Source organism: Pteropus alecto, unplaced genomic scaffold, assembly GCF_000325575.1.
Source record: "Pteropus alecto unplaced genomic scaffold, ASM32557v1 scaffold24, whole genome shotgun sequence".
Classification (NCBI taxonomy): Eukaryota; Metazoa; Chordata; class Mammalia; order Chiroptera; family Pteropodidae; genus Pteropus; species Pteropus alecto.
Window position 1 is genome coordinate 24,024,227 of NW_006439192.1, and position 25,104 is coordinate 24,049,330.

At 31.7% G+C, this 25,104-nt stretch overlaps 1 protein-coding gene across 1 annotated transcript in view; it reads right to left on the reverse strand.

Moving 5' to 3' along the window:
* Window positions 1-25,104, reverse strand: part of MICU3 (mitochondrial calcium uptake family member 3) — a 78,483-nt gene that overhangs the window by 35,060 nt on the left and 18,319 nt on the right. The window contains exons 3-8 of the mRNA XM_006916486.3: window positions 19,948-20,101; window positions 17,179-17,210; window positions 10,380-10,458; window positions 7,034-7,081; window positions 4,384-4,466; window positions 1,363-1,434 (exon numbers count right to left, since the gene is read on the reverse strand). Coding sequence (XP_006916548.1) covers window positions 1,363-1,434; window positions 4,384-4,466; window positions 7,034-7,081; window positions 10,380-10,458; window positions 17,179-17,210; window positions 19,948-20,101 — 468 coding nt within the window. The remainder of the gene's footprint in view (window positions 1-1,362; window positions 1,435-4,383; window positions 4,467-7,033; window positions 7,082-10,379; window positions 10,459-17,178; window positions 17,211-19,947; window positions 20,102-25,104) is intronic.

Consider the following 25,104-nt stretch of genomic DNA (forward strand, 5'->3'; position numbering starts at 1 on the left):
GATACATAAATTATATAAATGAGATTTCAAGAGCACTGATTAAACCATGTAAGATAAATACTTATGAGGTAACTGTGGAGGTCAATGATTTTAGTAGGCATTCCTTTATATAAAACAAGTTATATATTACTTATAAGTTATTTTTATCTGTTCTTTAAAACAAGTCCCCTTCCCTATATTTGCTAGGGAATATTTCCTTGATCTATAGGTGTATAAAGTCATACAATTTAGGGTATGCTGATATAATTTAGTCAAATATCCTATGAAATAATATGTATTTCATAATCTCAATACTTTACTTTTATTCATATAAATATATACTTCAAAAATCTATTGGGCTTGAATATGGCACCCATCTGCTATGGATAATCCATATTTTTTTAAAAACTAATACAAATCCTTATAATAATAATCTTTAGAATAATAAAAAATGTTGTAACTCTCTGGAGTTAATTATTTGAATTCCTGGTAGACTAATGCAAACCACTAATTTACGAATGAAACAACTATCATTCAGATGCCAACAAAATTCATCTTGTTTCTGCTATTTAAAGTATCACATGAAGAAATACGCAATAGTAGGTAAAAGTGCAAATTTTGGAGTTGGCCAGCCATGGGTTAAAATCTTGGCTTTGCCATTGGGTAGCTAATAATTTACTTAACCTTTCAAACTATCAGTGCCCTCATCTATAATTACAAATAATAAGAGAACTGTTGGGTAGATTAAATAAGAAAATGCATGCAAAGCATCTAGTTTAGTACATGATAGTAAGGTCTCAGTGCCAGTTTGTTATTTTTTATTATGTGAACCTAGGATATTGTCAGGCTAAAATACTTGGGACAAGCAAAAAGAAAACTAGTAGGAAAATGGAGTGAAATGTTGCTTAACTCTACTTTAGAATAAGATGAAAATATCACTCATCCTTGAAGAATCTATATTTTTTTAAGAATGCAACAAAACATACTATTTCCTTGTTTTTATTTCAACATTCATATTGTTATAGTACTACTAAATTCACTCGCGTGTATAATTAAAGTCTTTGCAATTCACCTTTAAATTTTTACATGCATAATGATCAGGATTAATCTATTATATATGATATACCCTTCAAATCTCACAGGTAACAACATGAGTAAAAATGATTTAATGAATATAATTATGGATACAGATGTTTAATATCAATATTTGATTTAAATATTGATATCAATGTATATAAATACTGAAGCAATTTTTCTACATAAGAACTTTAGAAAGTTTTCAAGGTAACAGCTCCAAAGTTACAAACTTTAATTGTTTTGCAACATGAATAAAGTAATTCTTATCTAGAAAACCCACCTGAAACCACTATAAATTATTCTTACCAGCATTGCATGCTTTTCTTCATCTCCTTTAGTTTCTCTCTTTTCATTTTTTTTCCTGAATATCTCTTGAAGCTGAAAAAGAAACCCATCAAGAATCAAATATCAAACGAGTAAATTCTAAAAACAAAGAAAATAGTTAGCTTAATCCACGAATAACATTTAAACTATTATAGATACATTTTTTGATACTAATTTTTTTCCTGAGAAAAATAGAAACATCCTTTGGTATTAGCAACCTATGGTTAACTGTACAAAATTATAGTTTTATTTTATCTATAAGGCACAAAGACATGGAGTCTGTGGCACACACTTATATTAACAAGGTCTAACTTTAGCATTTATGTTCAACTTTATATATATCTATACTCTCCTACTAAACAGAAAAGGGAAAGATGATATAAATAGCCATTTTATTTTCTATTTATCCTTTTAACAAGCCATTAAAAATCCCTCATAAAAACCTCATCAACAACTTATTTCTTCAGAGACTGGAACCCAGAAGAGAAACTATGAAATCATTCTTTTCCATGGTAGGAAAGAGAAGAAATAAAAAATTAAGAGATGAAGCCTCTTGAAGAATAAAGAACATTGGATAGAACTCAGGGTGTCTATGTTTGAGCCCATCTTCTGTTATACACTAATTTTATTGTGATGAAAAGGTCACTCAATCCTGTCTGGGCTCCAATTTGCTCACATATGAAATGAAGATGGACTAGATGATCTCTAAGGTCTTTTTTCAGGTAACTGAGCATTGTAGTGGGAGCACGGGCTCTGCACATATAATCCCTTGAGCAAGTTACTCTAATTATTTATTTTTATTTTTCAATTAGAGTTGACATTATTCGATATTATTTTATATTAGTTTCAGGTTTACAGCCTAGTGGTTAGACATTTACATAATTTACAAAGTGATTCCCCCAATTAGTCTAGTACCCACCTGGCATTGTATATAGTTATTAATATTATTTAAGGCTTGTTTTTCCACATCAGGAACGTGGAGATAATGCCTTACCTTATATGAAAATTTTTTTCTCCAGATTTATTGAGATATAATCGATAGGTCTTATAAGAAAGTTGTGCAGAGTAAATAGTATAAGGAATTACTCAGCACATTGCCTGTCACATAATAACTTCTCAATAAATATTAACTATTACTATATACGGTATTATTTCTTCTTTAAAGTCCCATTCTACACATGGAAGCCTAATCTACCTCTATTTAAAGTTTTCTGGCAAGGTCATTGTGTAATGTGAACAGTTATTTAAACTCTTCATTTTGTATGGCAGTAATTGACAGCCATATAAAGTGTATTACCTCCCAAAATATGCAATAACAATTAAAAATACAGTATAAAATATAAATAATTTATTAACACATAAATTTATTTCCACACTTTTTCTTAGTGAGTTTTTTAAGCAAAGGTTATTAATAATCACTTTATAAATAGGCACAAGAATGATAGATTTTAGACCTTTACAAATAACTTAGCCCAACTCTACCTTTTGCTTTCAGGAGCTCTTTGCTGTTTACAAACAAACAACAAGCAAAAGCAGCTTTCATAAGACTATAGAGTGAAAAGAAATAGAAGTTCTACATAAATGTTTTTACCTTCTATCTCCACAAACAGACAGTATTCCAAAAACAACTATACAATCAACTTCCAATGGACCAAGTTCCAAAAATCAGTCTTTAAGTCAGTAGGGTGGAACTCGGCAGTGTTGCCATAGAAAGTTTACTGAAAATCATTTAGATTACTAAGCCCATTATGAAAGTCCTAAAATATGTATACTATCATAACAAAACTATATTACAAACTAAATCTGCCCATTTAATGATGTTAGAAAGATATTTCTTTCATTGCAATAAAAACTGAAAACTCTCACCTCCCTGACATTTTGAAAATCACTAGAATGAGGACCCCTCATGGATCCAGCTCTAATGGCTGTGGCCAGGCAAGGGTTACATGGGTATTAAATTAAGTGGCATTAAATTAAGCCTTTTGATAGACACTAGTAATTAGTCTGCTTGCTTCCTTTTTAATGGATACAAATTAGATTTCGATAAGGATTTTTATCTCTTATCTTTCCTGCCATGGAAAAGAATGATTTCATAGTTTCTCTTCTGTGTTCCAGTTTCTGAAGAAAAAAACTAAGTTGTTGAAGAGGTTTTTCTGAGGGATTTTTAATGGCTTGTTACAATGGAAAAATAGAAAATAAAATGGCAATTTATATCACTTTTCCCTTTTCTTTTTACTAGGAGAGAACAGGTAAATATAGAGTTGAACATAAATACTAAAGTTGACCTTGTTAATGTAAGGAGTAAATTAATCTCTATTTTGGAGAAAAAAACAGAACAGGCATTTTGCCACAGAAGTAGATGCAGGATATATGGGTAAAGAGAAATAGAAAAATTCTGGAAGGTGGGGTGTGGATGATAAGATGAAAGAGCAGTTGATGATGTTGCCAGACCAGCTCCAACACTGGACTAGTCAGGTGAGAAAGATCAAAGGACAAATGCCTAAGAACAACCTTATTACTCCCACTTTAGATCAGCCTTTGGTCAAAGGCAGATGGGAATAGAAAAATGGGAACAAGATTGGAATACAAGGTAGTAATGAGTAAAAGAGAAAAGGAGGAATGAAAATCATAAACCCTAAAATGAGAAAGAAGGGAAGTTCCTGTGGCAAAGAGATGTGATTGAGTGGCTGATAAGATGGAGACTGAGTATTAACTGGAGATATATAACACCTCAGGACTGACTTATCCACCGAATGGAAAATATCTGACACATTTTAAACTTCCAGAAAAATGTATAAATGACTATAATTATCTTTTACACTGAATATGATTTATATTATACAATGTAAAAATTATTCATATCATATACTTCTTTATTGAATTATGGTGAAAGCATAAAATTTTCACTTTCTTCTACAAAAGTATTCCAAATAATGCAAAAACATAAAAATGTAAGTAAACAATATTTAATTATTGATAAAATGTAGCCTATAATATACATACCACCAAAAACTCCTTTTTATCCACCATCTCATTGCCATCAGTGTCAAACATGTTAAAAGCTATTCTAAAACCTGCATGTGGCTCTGCCAGAAAAGAAATAGGAAAAGTATTTATAAAATGGGAAAATGTATTAAAAGTACAAAATTCATATTAGTTGTAAACAGTTATTCAGACTGTACAGAAATACTTTCTTTAACCAAAAAATTAAAAGCAATGTTACCATTAGTTAAATATAATAAAAGCTAGTATAAATATAATAATATAAAATATAATAAAAGTATACATATTTTTGCTTCATATAATACCACTTAGTAACAATTGATAATATACTTTAAAAGTACTTGTATGATACTTGTCACATAGCATCAACAGTAAAATTTGACTTTCTTCTGAAAATAAATATGTTTTTCTTATCCAAAGTCGATCAGTTTGTTTAAAAGGATTATATCAACTCATCACATCTGAAATATTTTCAATATGTTCAACTACTAAGAGAAGGAAAAAAAATAAAAATATGACACCAATGAACCAGCCTAAATTATAATGGAAATGACCTATGAAAATAAATGTCAAGCACGAGAGAGTACATATTTGAGTTTAAACTCTTAGAGGCTTCAAAAACAGAACTACAAAAAGGGCTTGAATAACTAATTTCCAATTCCCCCAGAATGCAAGGAACAATTACTTTTCTGAGACAGACTTTCACACACTATGAACTGCTTTAATTTTATAAATTCTATCATGAAGTTCAATCCTTTTTCTCTTTTCACTTCTAAAAAATAAAGAAAACTTGGACAGAAGAAAACTTGGATGTGTCCTTCAAAGACGATCTCAGTGTACATGCATTTTTCAAAACCTCTGACTTACTCTTTCGAGATGACTGGTAAGAAATTTAAATGGGACCTCCCATAGATACACTAGCCACTACCTGTTGTGAAATCTTGAACCTAGCAAAAGAGAAGCATACGGACCTACTTTCTTAACCGGTAATAGCTGTCTCTGAAAATAAAGGAAACGGAAGCCAGTCTTTTATGCAAGTTCATTTCTTGCATGTATTTTAGGAATCTAAACTTACTTTCATTACTATTCACTTGAGAGAGAAATAAAAAGTTACACCACCTCTGAAAACCGAGTTTTAAGCTTTAAAAAGATCTTGAAAATACACATAGAAAAGAAGCCCTAACAAGTATTGTTTGGAAGGGAAAATAAAGTTAAAAAATAAAAAGTAAAGAGAAAACTATAGACAGGCAACATAGATTATCTAACCCACTTCCTGCCATTCCTCTTTTCACATTTTTCTTGGTTGGAAGCTAAACAACATCCATAATTTTAAATTCAAACTCCTAGAAGTTCCTAAGATGTGTCCCAAACTCCAAAAGTCACAGTATCCAAAGCCCTGACCTTCCATAGTAAGCAAAAACCACTATATGTGTTTTTTACAACACCCAATAAACCATACCCTGTCCACCTCAGCAAGTGGCTTTCTAAATCAGTTGTTTTATTCTAACCTACTAAGCCCCTGGGTTTATAACTTAGAATTTTGCGTCCAGAGTTGTTCTAGCGCACAAGATAACTTTTTAACAAGTCTCTGAGCCCTTCTTTGGCACCTACTACTCTATTTTCATAATAGCATTCATCATTGACTGGACTTGAATCATCACAGTTCTTGTTTCCATACATCTCCACAAATCCCCACAATTGGAAATTCCACTAGCGATACTCTTTCACTCATTCCTTTCTTCGTTCATTCATCAACTACTTTTTGAGAGGCTACCACATATCAGATACTGTTCTTGATATGGAAATGTACAAAAAAGCTAAAATCTCATGGACTGTGCATTCAAGTGTGGCAAGACAGACAGGAACATGTAAACCAATAAACAAATACTTTCATATAATTTAAGTGCTATAAAGAAAATAAAACATTGTAAAGTGCTAAAAAGGGGGAGAAAGGAGAGGGAGCTATTTTAGGGAGATCGGTCAAGGACTCTCTAAGTCTTCACATTTCAAAGAAAACCTGAATGATGTTTATTATCATGAGGATCTTGAGTAAAAGCACTGATAGCAGAGAGGGCAGAAAGCACAAATTCCTGAGGTGGGAATAAAAGAATAGAAAGGTCAGGTGGCTGGAGTACAATGAATTATATAGCACGTAAGTTCTGCCATTAAACGTAATAAAATTTAATTGAAAACCATATATTTCATAAGAATTGCTGCATATAAGAAGAAAATAACAAAACTGTTTTAGGATGTATGATGGGTATTCTGATGGACTCACTAGTTAAAAGACTCATTATTTTATGATAGTCTTGCAGAAAATGTGATTTGAACGAGTGTAGCAAGAAATTTACAAATCATTACATGTCCTGACCCTTAGGCTCTCATGTAGATGTAACCACAGGAATTGATGTGTGATATTAAATTTACAATTTATGAGCATTTTACTACTATATTGTAAGTCATAATAATATTTATGGTTTTGACTCAATATGCTTAGCATTTTCTGCAGGCATTTAGAGATGAATTTTCCAAAACGTTGATAAGCCTAAAGTGATTTTCAATAGTAAGAGAATCTAAGAAAGATCTGTTTTCCAAGATTCTGGTAAAAAAAAAAACTGCATTCAAAAATATATTTAATGAGTACACTTACTTGTTAAAATACATAAGAGAAAAAGATATTCTGTGTATGAAATTGCACCTAGAAGAAAAACGGCATTAGTTATGCTCTATATAAAGTATTACTTTCTTCATATTTATCAAGTAAAAATATTATTCTTATAATGGCAATAAATAATATTAATAAAGAATTGTTTTAAAGAATATGCTAAGTAATGTTTTAGATGAGACTAAATTGTTATTATAAAATCACAGCAAAAGAAGCCACAAAATTTACTGTTTCACACGCCTCTGTAGAAACCCATATAAAATTCCCATTAATGCTTCTAGATATGTTGACAAAAGATCTAATTATAATGTATACTTATAGCTGTAACTTTTAAACTTGTCGCTAGTTTTCAGTGTATGAATCTAACATAAATAAAAAGGTTGGAAATGGTTAACACTGTGTGTAAAGTGCTTAATTACTTCTTAGTAACGTTTGAATAAAAGATTTAGACATTCTTGCTTAGAATTTTGATTACTGTATTGAATTAAAAAAACAAAACCTTAAAGTTATTACTTTTCTGCTTTCAAGTTATCATTATTATTGATACATTTAATGTTTCTATTAAATGGAATCTAAAAAGTTTTAATTAAACAGGTTACACTTTCTGTATATTGTGACCTTAGTTCTCTGTAATCCCAGAATTATAAACTTTATAATATATTCTGTTACTCAAATTCTTGTTTTTGGACAAAATACCCCAATAAATGTCTTAATTTACTTTCCAAGAGGGTCCTGAGAAAATTAAAATCAGAAATAAACCAATAAACACTTATCCAGATTTCAGAAAATCCTGATGTTGGCAAAAGGGTATAAAAAATCCTTACGTAATCAGATTGTGAACTTTAAACCTCCCTTTTTTTTTTTACCTGATGGTCTTTGAGACTACTCTCTTAGTTACAGAACAAAGAGGAGTCACTGTCAGGCTGTTTGTCAGAAGACATGAAGAGAACGAGCAAGAAGGCCCTGAAAGCATTTCCTTCTGTTTATACTAGAATATTGTGACCTATAGACATAGTTCTGCTTGATTGCCATGAATGTTATGGGAGAAAGAGTCTGGAATGGTCAATGTATATAAAGATACAATACCTAGGTTCCATAGGGATCCCTCAAAAAAAAAAAGCGGGGGGAGGGGAAAGAGAGAGAGAGAGAGAGACAGAGAGAGAGACAGAGAAAGAAATAAAAGGAAAAGAGAAGAAAAGGAAAGAAAAGAAAAAAGAAAAGAAAGAAGTATAAAGGTAGAAGGAAAAACGGGAAATGGGCTGTCTCCACAATCCCATTTTACTGACTGTTCTGATTTGGTGGGACACATGAGAGATGCTGGTTGGTATAAAGAAGTTTAATAACGACTACACATCTTTTATTTGATAATGAATTCAAGATTTTGTTCTGTGAAGGATTTACTTAACAGTGAGAGCACTGGTCATGATTCTCATGGTAGGCACTTGTCTTTCGAACTAACTGGTTTTTGAGGTGGTGTAATTATATTATATAATGATATAATAAACTACAGATTCTTAATGCTTTCCAATTAAAAATAAGGAAAACTATTAGACTAACCCTTCAATTTATATAAGGCCACGTAGGGTGAAAAATAAAATAATAATAAATGCTAAGTATATAGTAATGTTGCAATTTTTAGAAAAAGAGGATACAAAGATGCCAACTAGATTTCTTTTGAAAATTCAATTTTAAAGAATTCTAAGGGAAATTCCTTAAAAGCATTATATTATTTAGTTTCCATATTATGATATACGACAGTTGCTATTATAACTAGGTCTATGTAATAAATGTTTTCATAAACCTTGCATACCAATTAACTTTTTGTAAAACTAAATAACATTTTCTTGCTGGGTAATATTTTCAGCAGATAAAAATTCATTTGAAAATTCATCTTCAATATCTCAAAAGATTTAGCTTTAAAATTCCTGTCACCTAATCTCTTTATAAAAAAGCAAGGCTCAGTTCCTGAGTTACAGTAGCAATATTTCAGGTGCTTAACTAAATAGCCACATTTGGCTAGTGGCTACCATGAGACAACACAGAAATACAACATGTCCACTACTGCAGATAGTTCTACTGAATAACACTGAAGAGATCATCTCCCTTGAAAAAAAATATGCATGTAATTTCAAGAGGATAAGAACAAAAATAAACCCAGGGCTTCCAGATTTAACTCTCCCCTTAACTATGAAGAATTTCTTCCATGAATTTATCTTTCTCAGATTATATTTGATATAAGTTATATTTTCTCATGAGAGGTATTAAGGAAACATATTTTTTTAATTCACTAATTTATCTAATCCTCCTGAGCTTTAAATTTTCCTGATCTTAGCATCTCACCCTAAGTTTTGAATGGCAACCTTTAGGACAACTTCCAGAAAAAAATTTCTAAGAGCTTCAAGAGACCTTAGCCCAGATTTTGCAAAGATTTTAAAACCTTAGTTATGAAAAGTCTAAAATAAAAGATAAAGTTTCTCCTTTCAGATTCCAGGAGAACTAGGTAGAAGCAATGAGAATTTCTAATTCTACTTTGATAAAATACATGGATTATAACTATTCATTTAAAGTATTTGTCTGCATGCTACAGTAAACACATTTTCAAACCAATATTGGTTAAAACTGATGAAAAAGAAAAAGATAAGTTTATGTAATTTAATATTTTTATTTCATGTTTTCATACATGAGAATACAAAAAGAATATTTCAAAGAAACATTCATTTTTAAGACTAATCTTAAAGATTTTGTTAATTAGTTTTGCTATAAATATGTACAAAAAGTACACTGCAAAAGAAAAACTGCAAAAAGAGCTGTATAATTTGAATGCAAGGAAATGTATTAACTGAGTTAAGTTAGATATATAGATAGATATAGATACTAGAGTAAGTTGAGAGGTGAATTTTGCCAGTTTATTTAAAAAAAAACACACACACACACACATTCATTAAGCAGCCAAAGACATAGCCAGTAAGTTTTTCATTTTGATTAAATTTAACAAAATCTATAATTCCCTGCAATTATGAACTCAGTATTTTTGAAAAACGTTTTCTGTGTAGATATAGCCTATATTTCACAATATGGTTAAAAATGGTTTTTTAAACTATAGAAGTTCACTTCATTGTAAAAAATTTATAGTATATAAATAATATACATAAAGTAAAATAAAAACCACTCTTAATTCCACTACCTATAAACAACCATTACTAATGATTTGGTGTTTTTCTCTGAAGCTTATTCTCTATGCAAACATACACACATGTAGTTGTCAAATTATTTTTAAGGAGGAAAATCTGTATATATAAACAGTATAAGTAATGTAGTGTAGTTAACTTACCTCTTTCCTTAAGATTTCGAAATAGCTTTGATGATCCTTTCCAAACTGGTGGTGTTTCTGAGAGCATTTGATTTAATTCCTATGACATAAAGTATCATAATACTGATTGACAGGTAAACCACTTACTTATAAAATAGATAAAAAATATTTAAATGCCTATGCAAAAAAATTCTCCACTTGGAAGACCTGAGATGTAGTTATTTTTATCCTATTTTATACCTGTGGTTCTCTCAACCACAAAACCTAGTATTTGTTCACAGTCCAAACATTAAAAAAATGATAAAGATGCCACATTAAATTCAATTAGAGCTACTAAAAATTTCAGATAAAGTTAAAAATTGGAATAACATATATATGATAATCAAATTAAGAAAAAACAGTGAATTTAAGTTAATAGCTTTCATGAAAGCGATTAGAAAAGGTGGATTTCCTAATTAAAGTCAGAGATGAATACCTGGTTTCACATACTGTCTTCTCTGTAGCCCCCTTGGTAGAAGAAGTAAATGGACAAAAGATTATATTAAGAAGGAATGAAGATTATTTTAATAGTGACTCAAAGAATGATGACATTAGATACAGTGGGAGCACAGGGATATTGAGTTATTATGGACATTGTTTCAATTTTCAACTTAAATATTCAGTAAAGAGCCAGACTTCAATTACTGATTAGCCAGCTATATTTTTTAAAATCAAACTATCATAGTTGGGGTGGAGAACCATTTTGGAAAATTTAAACATTTAAAACACTGCTCAGATACTATAAAGATTTTGAATTTATTGAATATACTGTGTTAAAAAATGAGTGAAAATTATAATTTGGTTAATTGTGAAGAAATTATTAAAAGATTTGGCAAGATAACTTAAAATAATTTAAAAATTAGTCTGCTAAGTAATACATTGAAAACAAAACAAAACAAAACAAAAAACCCTTCTAGAAACCAATTCTATTTCCAGATCTGCTTCTTGCTACTCAAAGTATGCTTGGTTCCCTAACAGCCCAGTCATCACCACCTGGGAGGTTGTTAAAAAAACAGAATCTAAGTTCCCATTTCAGACCTACTGAACCAGAATCTGTATTTTTAACAAGATCTCCAGGTGACTTTTATGCACATTAGAGTTTGAGAAGCACTTTGGAGAAACCTTTCCTGATGCAGTTGTACCTAAAAACATTCTACGACATTTAGAAACCATCTTTTTCATTACCAAGCATAGTTAGCAAGCAAATAAGAAATCCCTGGATGCCAAAGGCAGGAGAGGTATTTTTAGGGGATTTATAGACTCCCTGAAGCCATCTGTGAATCTTGGCTATCATTTCCTTCAGAGTGTTATCTCTGCACGGCAGGTAACAGATGCTGCTAGGTGATGGGTAGCAATGGCACAGGGGTAAAAATTCAGGTATGAATAATGAGAAGCTGGGATATTTATTCTTTAAACAGTAAACTTATAAATATCTTTGTTAGAGCAAGAGATGAAAAAACATTACACTTTACGCCATCTCTACTATATAAACATTAACTTCTCTTTCTCCATTTTAACTGTTTCCACGTATTCAACATAAATTCAGCTAGAGTTTAAGGCCAAAAAATTATAACTAGTTTTTATTGAGTGCCCTCTATGTGGTTGGCAATGCGCTAACACATCTCATTTCTTTCTAACAGACGATCTCCATTACGTATATTTTACTGAGTCTTAAAAAGGATAAGTAACTCACCCAAGTAAAACAACTAGTAAATGACTGACTCAAAGCAGCTTATTTCAGTAATAATTTTGTTTCTTCTGGTCTAGATCATCTAACCGACACAGTGATTTTCTCTGTCTTCTGTTAACTTTAACAACTTTTAAATTTTATTAAAATCTGCATTTCCACTCAGGCTGGGAACCACTCCCGGTGCCTGTCTTAGTAGTGTTGTATAATAAAGGCGATTAGCCTTTGTCCCAGGTTCCTGGGAGGGAGACTCTATATTCTTGGATCACACTTGACTTTATGATAAAGAGATGACTCAGGATGAGGGCTGATTATCAAAAATAACCACCATGTAATTAGAGGGATGGGGCTTTGAGCTAGGCTGACCTCTGAAGTGGGGGGAGGAGAGGGACTGGAGATTGAGTTCAATCGCATGGCCAATAAGCCAGTCAATCATAAATCCACGCAATGAAACCCCCAATAAAAACTCTGGACACCAAGCTCAGTGGAGCTTTCAGGTTGGTGAACACATTGATGTGCCAGGAAGGTGACACACCCTGATTCCATGGGGAGAGGACACAAAAGCTCTGTATTTGGGACCGTCCTATATTTTGCCCTATGTGTGTCTTCATTTGGCTGGTCCTGATTTGTGTATCTTATAATAGTTATAAACTGTAATTTTAAGTGTAGAAGGTTCCTGAGTTCTGAGTCAGTTGAGCAAATTATTAAAATAGAGAGGGAGTTGTGGGAACCGCCTGGATTTATAGCAGTGGATCAGAAGTGTTGGTGGCCTGGAGACCCTTGAAATTGCAGCTGGTATCTGAAATTAGGGCAGTCTTGTCACGGACTGGGCCCTTAAACCTGTGGAGTCTAACGATAACTGTGAGTGGTTAGTGTCAGAATTATATTGCAGTATTGCAAATAGGTAACAAATAAATATTTGCCAAATTAAATTCAGTTACCGAGAATTACAGTTGCCTTTTAAAGGATTTATATGATTTTCTTTAAATGAGTACAATTTTGTCTTATTACATAGTTAATACACATCTGTTATAAAAAAATTAATAGGTATAGAAAATAAAAACTAATTTTTTCACAGACAAATCACAATTAAGTTTTAAGATCCTTTTAGCCTAATTATCTAGCATATTTATACAGTATTTTATTATTGTTGCAGATATCAAATCATTCTAGATATTGTTAAGTAACTTAACCTTTACATTTAATATATGGGCATATTTTCCTGCCAAATATTCTTCACTTTCATTTTAATGGCTACACAGCAGCTGTCTATATCAGCAGTTCTTAAATGTAACTCTTTAAACTCTTAAAAACTATTATACAACCCAAATGCCCATCAACAGAAGACTGGATAAAGAAATTATGGTTCATATATACAATGGAATATTACTTAGCCATTAAAAAAATGAAATCCTACTATTTGCAGTGGCATCGATGGACCTAGAGGTTATTATGCTGAGCGAAATAAGTCAGACAGAGAAAGATAGATACCATATGATTTCACTTATATGCGGTATCTAAGGAACAAAAAGAACAAACTAATCAAAAATAGACTCACAAATATAGTGAACAATTTGGTGATGGACAGAGGGGAGGGGGGTTGGGAAATTGAGAGAATGGGGTGAACGGTTAAAAAAGTACAAATTAGTAATTGATAGCTGGGCACGAGAAGCATGGCAGAGGGAATGCAGTTACCATTAATATGATGGCTAGGTGGAGGGTCAGGGGAGGGAAGGAGGGAACAATTAGGGGGATTGTTTTATGAACATTATAGATGTCTAACCAATGTACTGTATACTTAAAACTAATTTAAATAAATTTATTTTTAAAAAACTATTATAGACCCCAAAGAGACATTGTTTATATGGGTCATATCTGTCAATATTTAATGTATGTAGAAATAGAAGTGATAAATTTTTAAAACACAAAAATACACAAGCACATATTCTATTAGCTATCAAGAGTGATGGTGTTACCAGTCATCATGAAGCCTCTGGAAAACTCCACTGTACACAGGTAAGAAAATGAGCGCAGTAAAACAAATGTCTTCTCAGTATTATTACGAAAATAGTTGTGACTTCACGAAACCCTAAAAAGGACTCTGCACTTTAAGTTATGCCAGGTCTGTATTATTGTGCAACCTGCTGTTCACTCAACTTTGTTTGGTAGGTCAATTCACGTTGATACACACAGCTCTATGTGTATACATTATTTATTTGAGCTCTGTATTACTGTATTTGTCCTTGATATACCTATTTCATAATTCTTTTATTCGTTTCTCTACTGGTTGACATTTATATTGTTCCTAAAATTTCTCTTTTTGTTATTATAATCGATGCTGCAGGAAATACATACATGACTCCTGGTATAAACATGCAAATGTTTCTCTAGTACACGTATATAGAAGCAGAATTTTTTATATGCACTTTCAACTTTATTAGATATTGCCAAATTTTTCTCAAAGGTGAATATACTAATTTACATTCTCACGTGGTTCCTTCTTGTTGTCCTTGTTAATTGATAGATTTCTATTAGATTTCTTCAAGGTGATCATCTGATGGGTGTGAAATAGTATTATATCATTGGTTTAATATGCATATTTCCAATTACTGGTGATGCTGAGCTCCTTTACATATATATATATACTGCCGCTTTAACTATGTTTGCCTATTTTTTTCTTATTGAACTGATTATCTTTTCTATATTGATTTGCAGTTTTATATAAGACACTTAAGTTTTTCTTTTAATATATTGCAAACATATTCTTGTATTTGTCATACATCTTTTAACATTGCTGACAATGTCTTTTGGTGTGACAAAGTTTCTGATATTTAGCTTAGTAAAATTTGCCAATAATTTCCTTTGAGTTTTGCTTTATGTGTCTTATCTAATAAAACCCCAGGCCCTTCATTTTGCTTCTAATATCTCAAAATTTTTGTCAAATATAGGAACTTAATCCGTCTGAAATTTGCTTTTGTATATGGTGGTCAGTTGGAAATCTAATTTTATTTGCCCCATGTTGGAAAACTATTGTTCTAATACCTGAAGGTCAGCCCTTTCTCCATTGATTTATATAGATCTTCCCATACATGCCTGAATCTGCTTCTGTATTCTGTAGTCTGTTACACTGATCTAAGTTTAAAAAATTCTTGCAAAGATACATTATTTTAATCATTATAGTTCTACTATTAATCTTAAAGTGAGACAGGCCCAACTGTTCTCATCTCAATTTTTTTCCCCTTCCTCTTTTACAGAATTGTTCTGAAAATTTTGAGCCCTTACTCTTCTAAATGAATCATCCATGAACATGATATATTTCTGCTTACTCATGTCTTTTTAAAAACATATAATAACATCTTGTACCTCTGTTAGGTACACTAAGTAATAATTTTGTTGCTATTGCAAAATATATCTTATTTAATGGTACAGTTTCAAACTGCTATTGCAGGAACATTTTATTAAATTTGGTTCACAGATGTTATATCTAGCAGCATTTGCTAAACTTTTATCAAATTTGAATAAATTTGAAATCTACATATTTTTACATTTTTCTCTCATATTGTTTGCTACTGTTCCAATCCTTAGAATCCTCACTTTTTTGCTTTTTTGGTCATACCACAAGTTACAGGATAAATTGTCTATCTCAAATTCACATTTGAGATAAATTGTCTATCTCAAATTCACATTTCAGTACCTCGGACTGTGACTGCATTTGGATATAGGGCCTTTAAAGAGGCAATTAAGGTTATTAATAGAGGCCATTATGGTGGGCCCTAATCCAAAAGAATGGTTTCCATATAAGAAGAGATTAGGACACAGACATGCACAGAGGAAAGATGTGAAGAAAACTGAGGGAAAAGATGGCCATCTACAAGACAAAGAGAGAGGCCTCAGAAGAAACCAACCCTGACAACACCTTGACCTTGGACATGCGACCTGAACTGTAAGAAAATAAATTTCTGTTGTTTAAGTCACCCAGATTGTGGTACTTGTTATAGCAGCCTGAGCAAATTAATGCACTACATTAGCTTACAACTGTCGGAAAAGAGTAAGCAGTAGTTGTGATGGCAGACTATTTGCATTACATCTAATTTTAAAGACAATGTCTCCAAAGTTTCACAAGTAAATATGATGTTTGCTATAGATTTTTGGAGAATTCTCTTTAACTGGTTAAAGAAGTTCCTTAGATTGCTATGCTAATACTATTTCCTCTTTTTATACTGAAGTTTATAATACATATAAAAGTATAAAAAGAATGTATGTAAAATTTAAAGTTAGAAATTGTTAAGAAATAGAAAATAATTAGTACTTTAGAAACCTCTTTGCACCCTCACTGATGATATTCCCCTCCATCTCCCCCAGAGATACTGTCTTGAATTTTTATCATTCCTTAGTGTTCCTACCTTCAATTTTGGACTTTATAATAAAGTTATACTTTATATTTTTTGAATTGCTTACTTTGTCATTACATTTCTGAGATTCATCTAGTTAAAGCACTGCTATAATTCATGGGTTTTTACTATTACATATTATTCACTGTATGAACATATCAAAACTTATTTGTCAGTTCTACTACTGATATTTTATCAGTCTTTTTGGCCATCATGAACATCTATGGACATTCTTGAGTACTTCTCCAGTATATATGAAAGTTTCTCTGAGTATATACACTAGTGAAATTACTGGATCACATGGCATTTTCAAGTCTAACTTTACTAGGTACCTATGCACATACTGTTGTAGAATTTAAACCCAGGAGCAGAACTGCCAGGTATAGGGTATGTGTATCTTATTTTAGCAGATACTGCCAAATTGTTTTCCAAAGTGGATATACCAATTTACATTCACATGAGTTACCAATGAACTCCGTCTTCAAATGGCATTTTACGTGACTTAATTTGCAGAAAAAATTATACACATCATGTTATATATATGTATATTTAACGAGAGAGAGAGGGAAGGAGGGAGGGAGGGAGGGAGAGAGAGAGGGACAGAGGGAGAGAGGAGGGGAGAGAGAGAGAGAGAGAGAGCGCGCGCGCAGGAATGTGTGTGCAAGAGAGTACATTTATATGTACACCAAGAGCTTTAACTTACCTGTTTGGAAAGTGATTTCCACGTTTTAGCAACTGTAATAAACAAACATAAAAGAATTAGACAATAAATATTTCATGCAATATATATCAAATTCAGTTACTATTATAACCATAGTTCATAACACCAAGCTTTTATATCTAAAAAACAAAATTTCTTTAACCACAAGATTTGGATCTATGATATGACTTTATCTATGTTATGTATTTGCTTCATGTACTATAAACTATTTATAATAAATAATGTAAGTGGAATAGAAAACATATTTTCCATAATCATTATCGTACTTTAGGTATTTCTGGATTTACAAAGTTAGTTAATTTATTCCATGTCAAATATCCTATCAGTTTTAAAACACAAATAATGATTATTTATTAAATATTCATACTAGAATATACACTATTAACATAAAAATATAATTTTAAGGTGTTAGCCATGATCTCTGATATATCAGTATTTCTGATTAAATTTCAAAGGTCCTGTCTTTCGAGGGTGAATGTAAAGGATAGGGGCAAAGGGAAAAATTTAAGAAAAATGAAGAAGAAAGCAAGCAATGTGAGATTGAGAGTCACATCCTGTTTTCTATTCTTTTCCTCTAAGAATGTTATAGTTGAATAAAATACCAGGGATCATTTTCTTTTACTGATTCTTCTTCACATCACTGAAGATCTCGAAAACTATAAATCTATAATATTGAAATAAATGTGAATCTTATTGCTATTTCCTTTGCTCAGATTTGAGTACTGTGAATATTTAATGACTGCCCAAGAATTATCTCCAGGTTTATATGTGATTAAGTACTTTAATGCAGGTACATTAGGAACTGGTAAATAATTATTTCAGCTACAATATAATAATGACAACCAATAATATTTCTACATAGCAATGTGGTTATTTCTGTATAGGTAACCATAGTTAATGTAAATAATATATCAAATTCAACATTATAATATAGGCATTTTTTGCTATGTAACTCTTTTTAAAGCAATATGTCATTTTAAGATCAAAAAGGAAGAAATATGTTCTAAAATTTAGCAAACTGATTGTTTTGTGCAGATAGATTTCTTCTTTTTGTAGCAACAACATCCTTTCTTTACCCATGACAGTTTTTATGCAAACATGTAATCAGTGATTAAAACCACAGGTCTATAAAGTAGAATTCAGCATTTAACCTTAATTATGATACTATATACATTCATTTTTAAAGATATCTCTTTTTTATAATGAACAGAACAATGTAAATAATATTTATTATTCTGTTCCTCTTGAAATATTAGCAGTGAGAAAAGAAGAAAAATAAATGGTACAAAAGTACATGCACATGCTCTTATGCAATGTTCAGAGCTATTTATCAAAAGAGGAAGTTAGACACACTCTTGAGTTTTGTAGGGTTTATGAGATTTCCAGGGTAAATTATTCACAGAAGACATATTCATTCTGCCGGATATGTAACCATGTTCAATATTATTAGCTTTTTTTTTTTTTATAAAGACTAAAGAGCCATTAAGATTGTTCTTCAAAGGATTTTCTGATTTTCTAAGTTCCTTATTTCATATGAAGTTACTGCATATATAAATATAACTTGGATGAAGAGGGACTTCAATTCTATTGGATATATTTTATTTCTTAAGCTCTAGGTTGATTTTCTTTATATTTTTAATATTTTTATGTATGTCTGAAATTTTTCAATAGTACATTTTTTAAATTAAAATTAAAATAATATTTAAAGCTATATGAAAATAATTACTTATTTTAGTTCTAGAAGGGAAATTCACCTTTAAGGTTCTACTTAAGTAGGTAAAATAAGAAATTTTGTCAATTTCAAATACAAAGTTAGAGTGGACAATCAGATGTGTATCTCTATATTTATCTGAATTATAATCATTAAGAAAATGTTAACACAGCATATACTATTTTTTCTTGTTGATGTTACCATAAAATTATATCAAAGATTTTTTTAATCTTCATTATGAGTTCAAGTGATAATGATGATGACAATAACTTGTAACATTTATTAAGTGATTATTTTATGTCAGGTACTACACCAAACACAATTGATACAGTCAATCGTCAAAAAAACCTCATGAGGCTGTTAATATTTTCATTTTTATAAATGAGGAAACAAAAGTTCTCAAAGCTACTAAATGAATGCCAAGGTTAAACATAAGTCTAATTTCAACATACTTTTCCTACTTTCATATCAGTAAGGCATATTTTGTTCATATACTTCATGAAAACATATTGCAAAAGATTGAATACAAAGCAGGTATGAGAATCCAACTGTCTTCTATTAAGTCAGACATTAAACAGATTTGCAAGAATGTACATAATGCCAAAATGTTTAAGAACCACTACTCTAACACATGGAAACATGACAATTAGCCTATATTGACACCGCAGGAGCCCTGACAAATACAAAAGAGATACAGGCAGAATCCTTGCCAGTCCTCTGAATTACTCTGTTCAGGCTAGATGTAAAAATTGACCGGGATTTATAATATGAATCTATTATAAAAAATATCAAGAGTAAGGTGGTGTTTAAGTTTAATGAACTAAGAAAGTGGAAACAGCAAACGTTTCTGAAAAGGGAAGCCATATCAGTAGGAGTTTGTAAGAAATATTAGTCTGGAACACTGTATAGCATAATGTCTTTAAAATACCACATTACTTGGTTAGTTGTTCTGAAAAATTTATACTGTTTCACACCTTTACAAACTAGAGATAAGAAAAAAATCTTATAAAATATTAAGATAATTTTAAAAATATACTTACGTTTGGGCTCATCTGTTGTAACAGCCAAAATAAAATCATATGGAGTCATGAATAACTGCCCTTCACATTCTAGAGAAGCAAACAAACGAAATCGCCTTTCCCGAGATGTAGCACAGAGGTCTAACTCCTCAATGTCTGTTCTGCCAATAGCAACCTAAAGTTAAGAAAGCCAATAAATTTGAACTGTGTGAAATAACATCTCTTTTTAGAACATAAATGCTTTTAATTATGTTAAAAGTGAACAGAGTAAATGAAAATTTAAAAATATTGTCTTCTGTAGAACTTAATCATTTTTACAAATAAATTATCCACATGAATACAATGCATATTTAAAAGATTTTATACTAAATATTATTAAGGGCCTTAAGTTTTTTAAATGGCACTTTAAAGAATTTGTCATTTATTTCTTCAGTTTCAGCCTTGAAGAACATTAAATTTCTGAGCTAGCAGCTTCTTCAGAGAGAATACTAACACTTGCTGAATGCCTCCTGTGCACTCTCTATATAAGCTTATTTATTTAATTAGAAGTCTATTCACTATAGTTAATAATTTTCTAAAAGAAGAAAGTGAAACTCTGATAGTTCTGTTTATGGTTACCACTAAGGAAACCATTTAGGGGTAGTGTTCAGATTAGAACTAAAGTTGCTAGCTCTAGATCACTTATAGTATAGTTACCACTGATAGTTATTCTGAATTCTACCTCGGATTCAGATAAGCAGAATTAGTAGTGTGTATATGGGAGGAAGGAAGTCTCTTGTTTTCCTTAATTTCAAGACCTTGCCCTATAGATCAATAATTTTTCACTGTTATTTTTCTCTCTGAACGAACTATAATCTACTTTTTAATAAAACAATTTTTCCTGATTACGAGTGATACATAGTTACTATATACAATTTAAAAGACAGAATTTAAAAAATTTATAATGTTTTCTTTTTTGACAAAATATGGGTTTATACAATACTGTTCTGTAATCTGATCTTTTTTACTTATTAGTATATCAGGATCATTTTCCCAGGTCACTAAGTGGTCCAGTAGATCACATTTAATAACTGTATAATACTTCATGGTAAACATTTATATAATAACACAATAAATTCCAAATGGTTGAATATTTACATGATTCATAGTATTTTACTATCATAAAACAATATTATAATGACTAGCCTTGAAAATATTCAGAAGGAGATTCAAATTTTAATGTCAGGAAGAGAGATGAACATTCTAGTTTTACACAGCATATCTGAAAGATGGTAATAATCTTCCTAGAGCAGAGGATTTGCATTCATGGAAGAAGGTACATAAACTGATAATGATTTCAGAATGCCAGACTAAAGCACTGGAATTTAATCTGACAGAAAATAAATGGATTTAGGGAGATTCTTGGGTGGAGCAATGACACAAAGAATATGACACTTTAGAAAGATAAAGTAACCAGAGACAAGCTAGCACAACAGTATATTAATAACACAGTATATTAATAGCAGGTATTAGGAATTGTTTTGGCTCTGCCATGGGTGAGAAATGAGACAATGAACAACTTAATAACAATAATGGGCAATAATCTCCCTAAATACTCCTCAAGGATCAGTCTACCATTTTAAGTCCCCTCTACACATATATCCCAGGAGTTTCTTCTTCCTCCCAGAGCAGAGAAACCAATCTCATCTGTGACCACAGTTTACTTTCCTGCTTTCTTCATGCTAGGCCATTTCCTTAGGCCTCAGTGACCTCCAGTCAATCATGACTTTTCTCCAGTGTACTTCCTGGAGGACTACTCACTGGGAAGCTGTTTTTGCACCATAATCTGCAGCAATGCTTCAGTCTAACATCCTAAACCACATTTTTGCCTATAACACCTATGTCTGCTATGGACTAATAGGGACTTGATCTGTGACTTCTACTACCTGGTGGTGCCATTACTGCTCACTAGGTGCTGGTGTTTTCTCATCAAACTTTCCTTCCTTAACCACAGTCTACCAATTGTCCCAGCATGCCAAACCTGCTAGACTACTGAAGCTGGGAATTTGATCCACCTTCTATGAGCTAAAGTTCACAACTCCTCCCTCTCCTTAACTTCTACTAACAATCAATTAACAAAGCCTGTTATTCTCCCTCTAATTTCTCACATCCACCCACTGCTACTACCTTTGTTTAAGCACTTATTACTTCCCTAAAGTTTTACAGCAATGGCCTGTGATTTTTGCCTCTAAACCATCCTATACTGAGAGAGCTTAGAAGAAAACAGGCAGAACTATAGGACAGTTTGTATTCTTTAACTATCTGAGAATGGGTAACTGAAGAAATCTAGCGAGTTAAAGGTTTTCATTAAAACTCTACTCCCTAAGTTCTACCCATCGTCACTTTAGCAAAAGTACCCATCATTTTTGATAATAGCATTAGGTGGTGCCCACAGGTCTATTTAGCATAACCTTAAAAGAAGGTCTGGGGAGGAATTTGAAAATGGTTTGTTCCCCAGAGAAAAAAATATATCCTAAAAGAGAAGAATATGATTTATGTATGTAACCATTAAATTATGTATGTGCCATTAAATGCAATGTATGCCATTGGTTTTGATAATTATCTTCTACCTTAAATCAGGAATGGAGTTTACCTAGTCTCCTTTGTTCACTGAAAATCAATGAGTTTAGAGCTAGACTTGTCCTTAAAAGATCACTTGGTCCCCTTGTTTCTTAACATTTTTACCAGAACAGACCATAATTATAAGTCTCTAACAAAAATTAAAATGTGTTGGGCAAGTAGAAGCATAAATAGAAATCCCCCCCAAAAAAACTCAAAAGATATTAGACAAAATTCTATTATTTGCATTATTGTTGAACTACTTTTAGTTTCTACGATGAATATTTAACATCGACTAAAGAGCTATTGTGAATTTATTCATTCACTCAACATATACTTGGTGTTTGCGTGCTACTCTATACAAATGAATCAATTATAAAATAATTACTCAACTGGAAGATTAGGTAAAAATATGAATAAGTAAGCTTGGTTTAATCATGCCTCACTACTTTCAAATTTGTCCATAGCCCACATGATTCTTTCTCTATAACTTATAAATAGACTATTTTCTTATGATCTAAAGACACAGAGGAAGAATTTTTTTTTTACTGTGGTACAGTTCTAACCAAGTAAACTTTACAGTGTTCAGGAGGTAGACATGGAGCAGCAGTCCATGAAGTTGAGCTGAGGATACCTGATCTGATCTACGACAATCTCTGTGGAAAGGGAAAGCATCAGGCCAGTGCTTCTGAACTTTCTCAAGTGTGAAAATTTAAACCTTCTGAAGTTTTAATATTCACTGTTAAGAACGTTCAGGAACAAGAATCAATAAATAAGGGTGGAAACTGATATTCAAACCAGTTTACTAAACCTCCTGGTAGTCTAATGATCTCATAGTATATTAATATTCTAAGGCTTAAAAAATAAAAGCCAAATACGCACAGCCATTTCTCTCGAGCACAATGGCACATCTGTGGGTATAATCCTTATGTTACAAGGAGCAGGTTAAGGACACCTATACTCACTAGCTGATCTACTTTATTTAAGACCTTTTTTGCTTACCTAAACCCAATACATATTTTAAGTTGATTTCTGAAGTCTAGAATTAACCTAAACATCTTTCAGTAATATAAATTATCTCAGTAAATGATACTTTTTGGTCACAAATTGCCCATATAGTAAAAACTCATCAGTAAGTATAAAACCTATAGTGAATGAGAAAGCTAAACTGAAAGCCAAAAAACTAAATTATAACCAGGTAGTTGTTAAAACATTAATTGCTAAAATGAAAATCTTTGTTATTAATTCAATATTATTAAAGGCTTATTAAAAATAAGCCTTTCAAAACTGATAAAGTATAACTAGATCATTTGTGAACCACAGGGAAGAAACTGACAGGAGTTAGAGAAGTCATCTTCATTTCTATAGGTTGACAGTCAAATTAAAAAAAAAAAAAAAACTTACTTGGCAAGTTGAGGAGGTGACAGCCTTTAAATTATTAAGAAATATTAAAGAGAAAACCTTTAAGCTTATAATGGCTATAAAGAGAAGTAGTCTCTCTAAGAAGCTGGAGGGTAGCAGAAGCATAGATGGAGCTGAGGACTGGCTTAGCTTCTAAGAAATAATCTCTCCAAAGAAAACACAACACAAAGTTTCCACATTGCATCTTTTCTGGAAATGCCTCTTTAAAATGGCCTATTATAAGGTGAAATTCTTCCTCTGCATGTATTCCTGCCTTCCCTTTTTTGTTTTGTTTTGGTTTTGTTATCATCAGCAGAACCACTGAGGAAGCTCTTAAATGCAGGAAGACAGAAACATAATTTTTATTAGGCAATAAGTAGCACACCAAACCATGGAGTATAGCTTATTAATTATCGATGTTAAAAATTTGCTCTAATTAAAAATTCTTAGAGATTGAATATAATAAATATTATCTGTACCTTGAATTCATGTTTTCCCTGGTTTTTATAACCAATTTTGATTGTGAGAACTCTGATACTGAAAGTGTCCTTGACTTCCTGTCTACTGCTAGAACTTCATGAAACCTTGAAACTAAGCTAATCCTAATCAAAGTCTAGTCCTAACCTGTTGATAAAAACAAAAACGAATCTAATTTCATTCTGTGCCTGGGATGAGCTCAGGGAATTGTAATGCCTCTGAGCCATGGCCAGCTCCAGCAATATTTTAGGTCAACTTCAGTTTTCAGCTTAGCTTTTCGATTTCTCTAAAGTGAGCCTTGATATCTTTGCAACTATTTGCCAAGGAGATGAATCTTTGCTCCATATCACATGGTCTATGTGATTCTTCCACATACACTCTCAGGAAGGCTACCCATCAGAAAAATTCTGCTGCCACGTCCTCTCTACTGTATAAAATACTGCTCCAAATCAATCCTAATTAATCACATCCCTTGTAATAATATATCTTAGACTTTGACAATACATTGTCCCTGAGTCAACACTGTACCTTGGATACATCCTAGTTATTTTCTTTATATATCCCTATTATATCATTTGCTCTCCCTTCCCCATTCACACTGGGTTGCACTTACCTGTTCACATATCTGTCTCTGCTATTTAACCAGGAAATCCTTGAGAGGGGCAATATTTATTACTTTTATAAGAATTTAACTAGTTATAA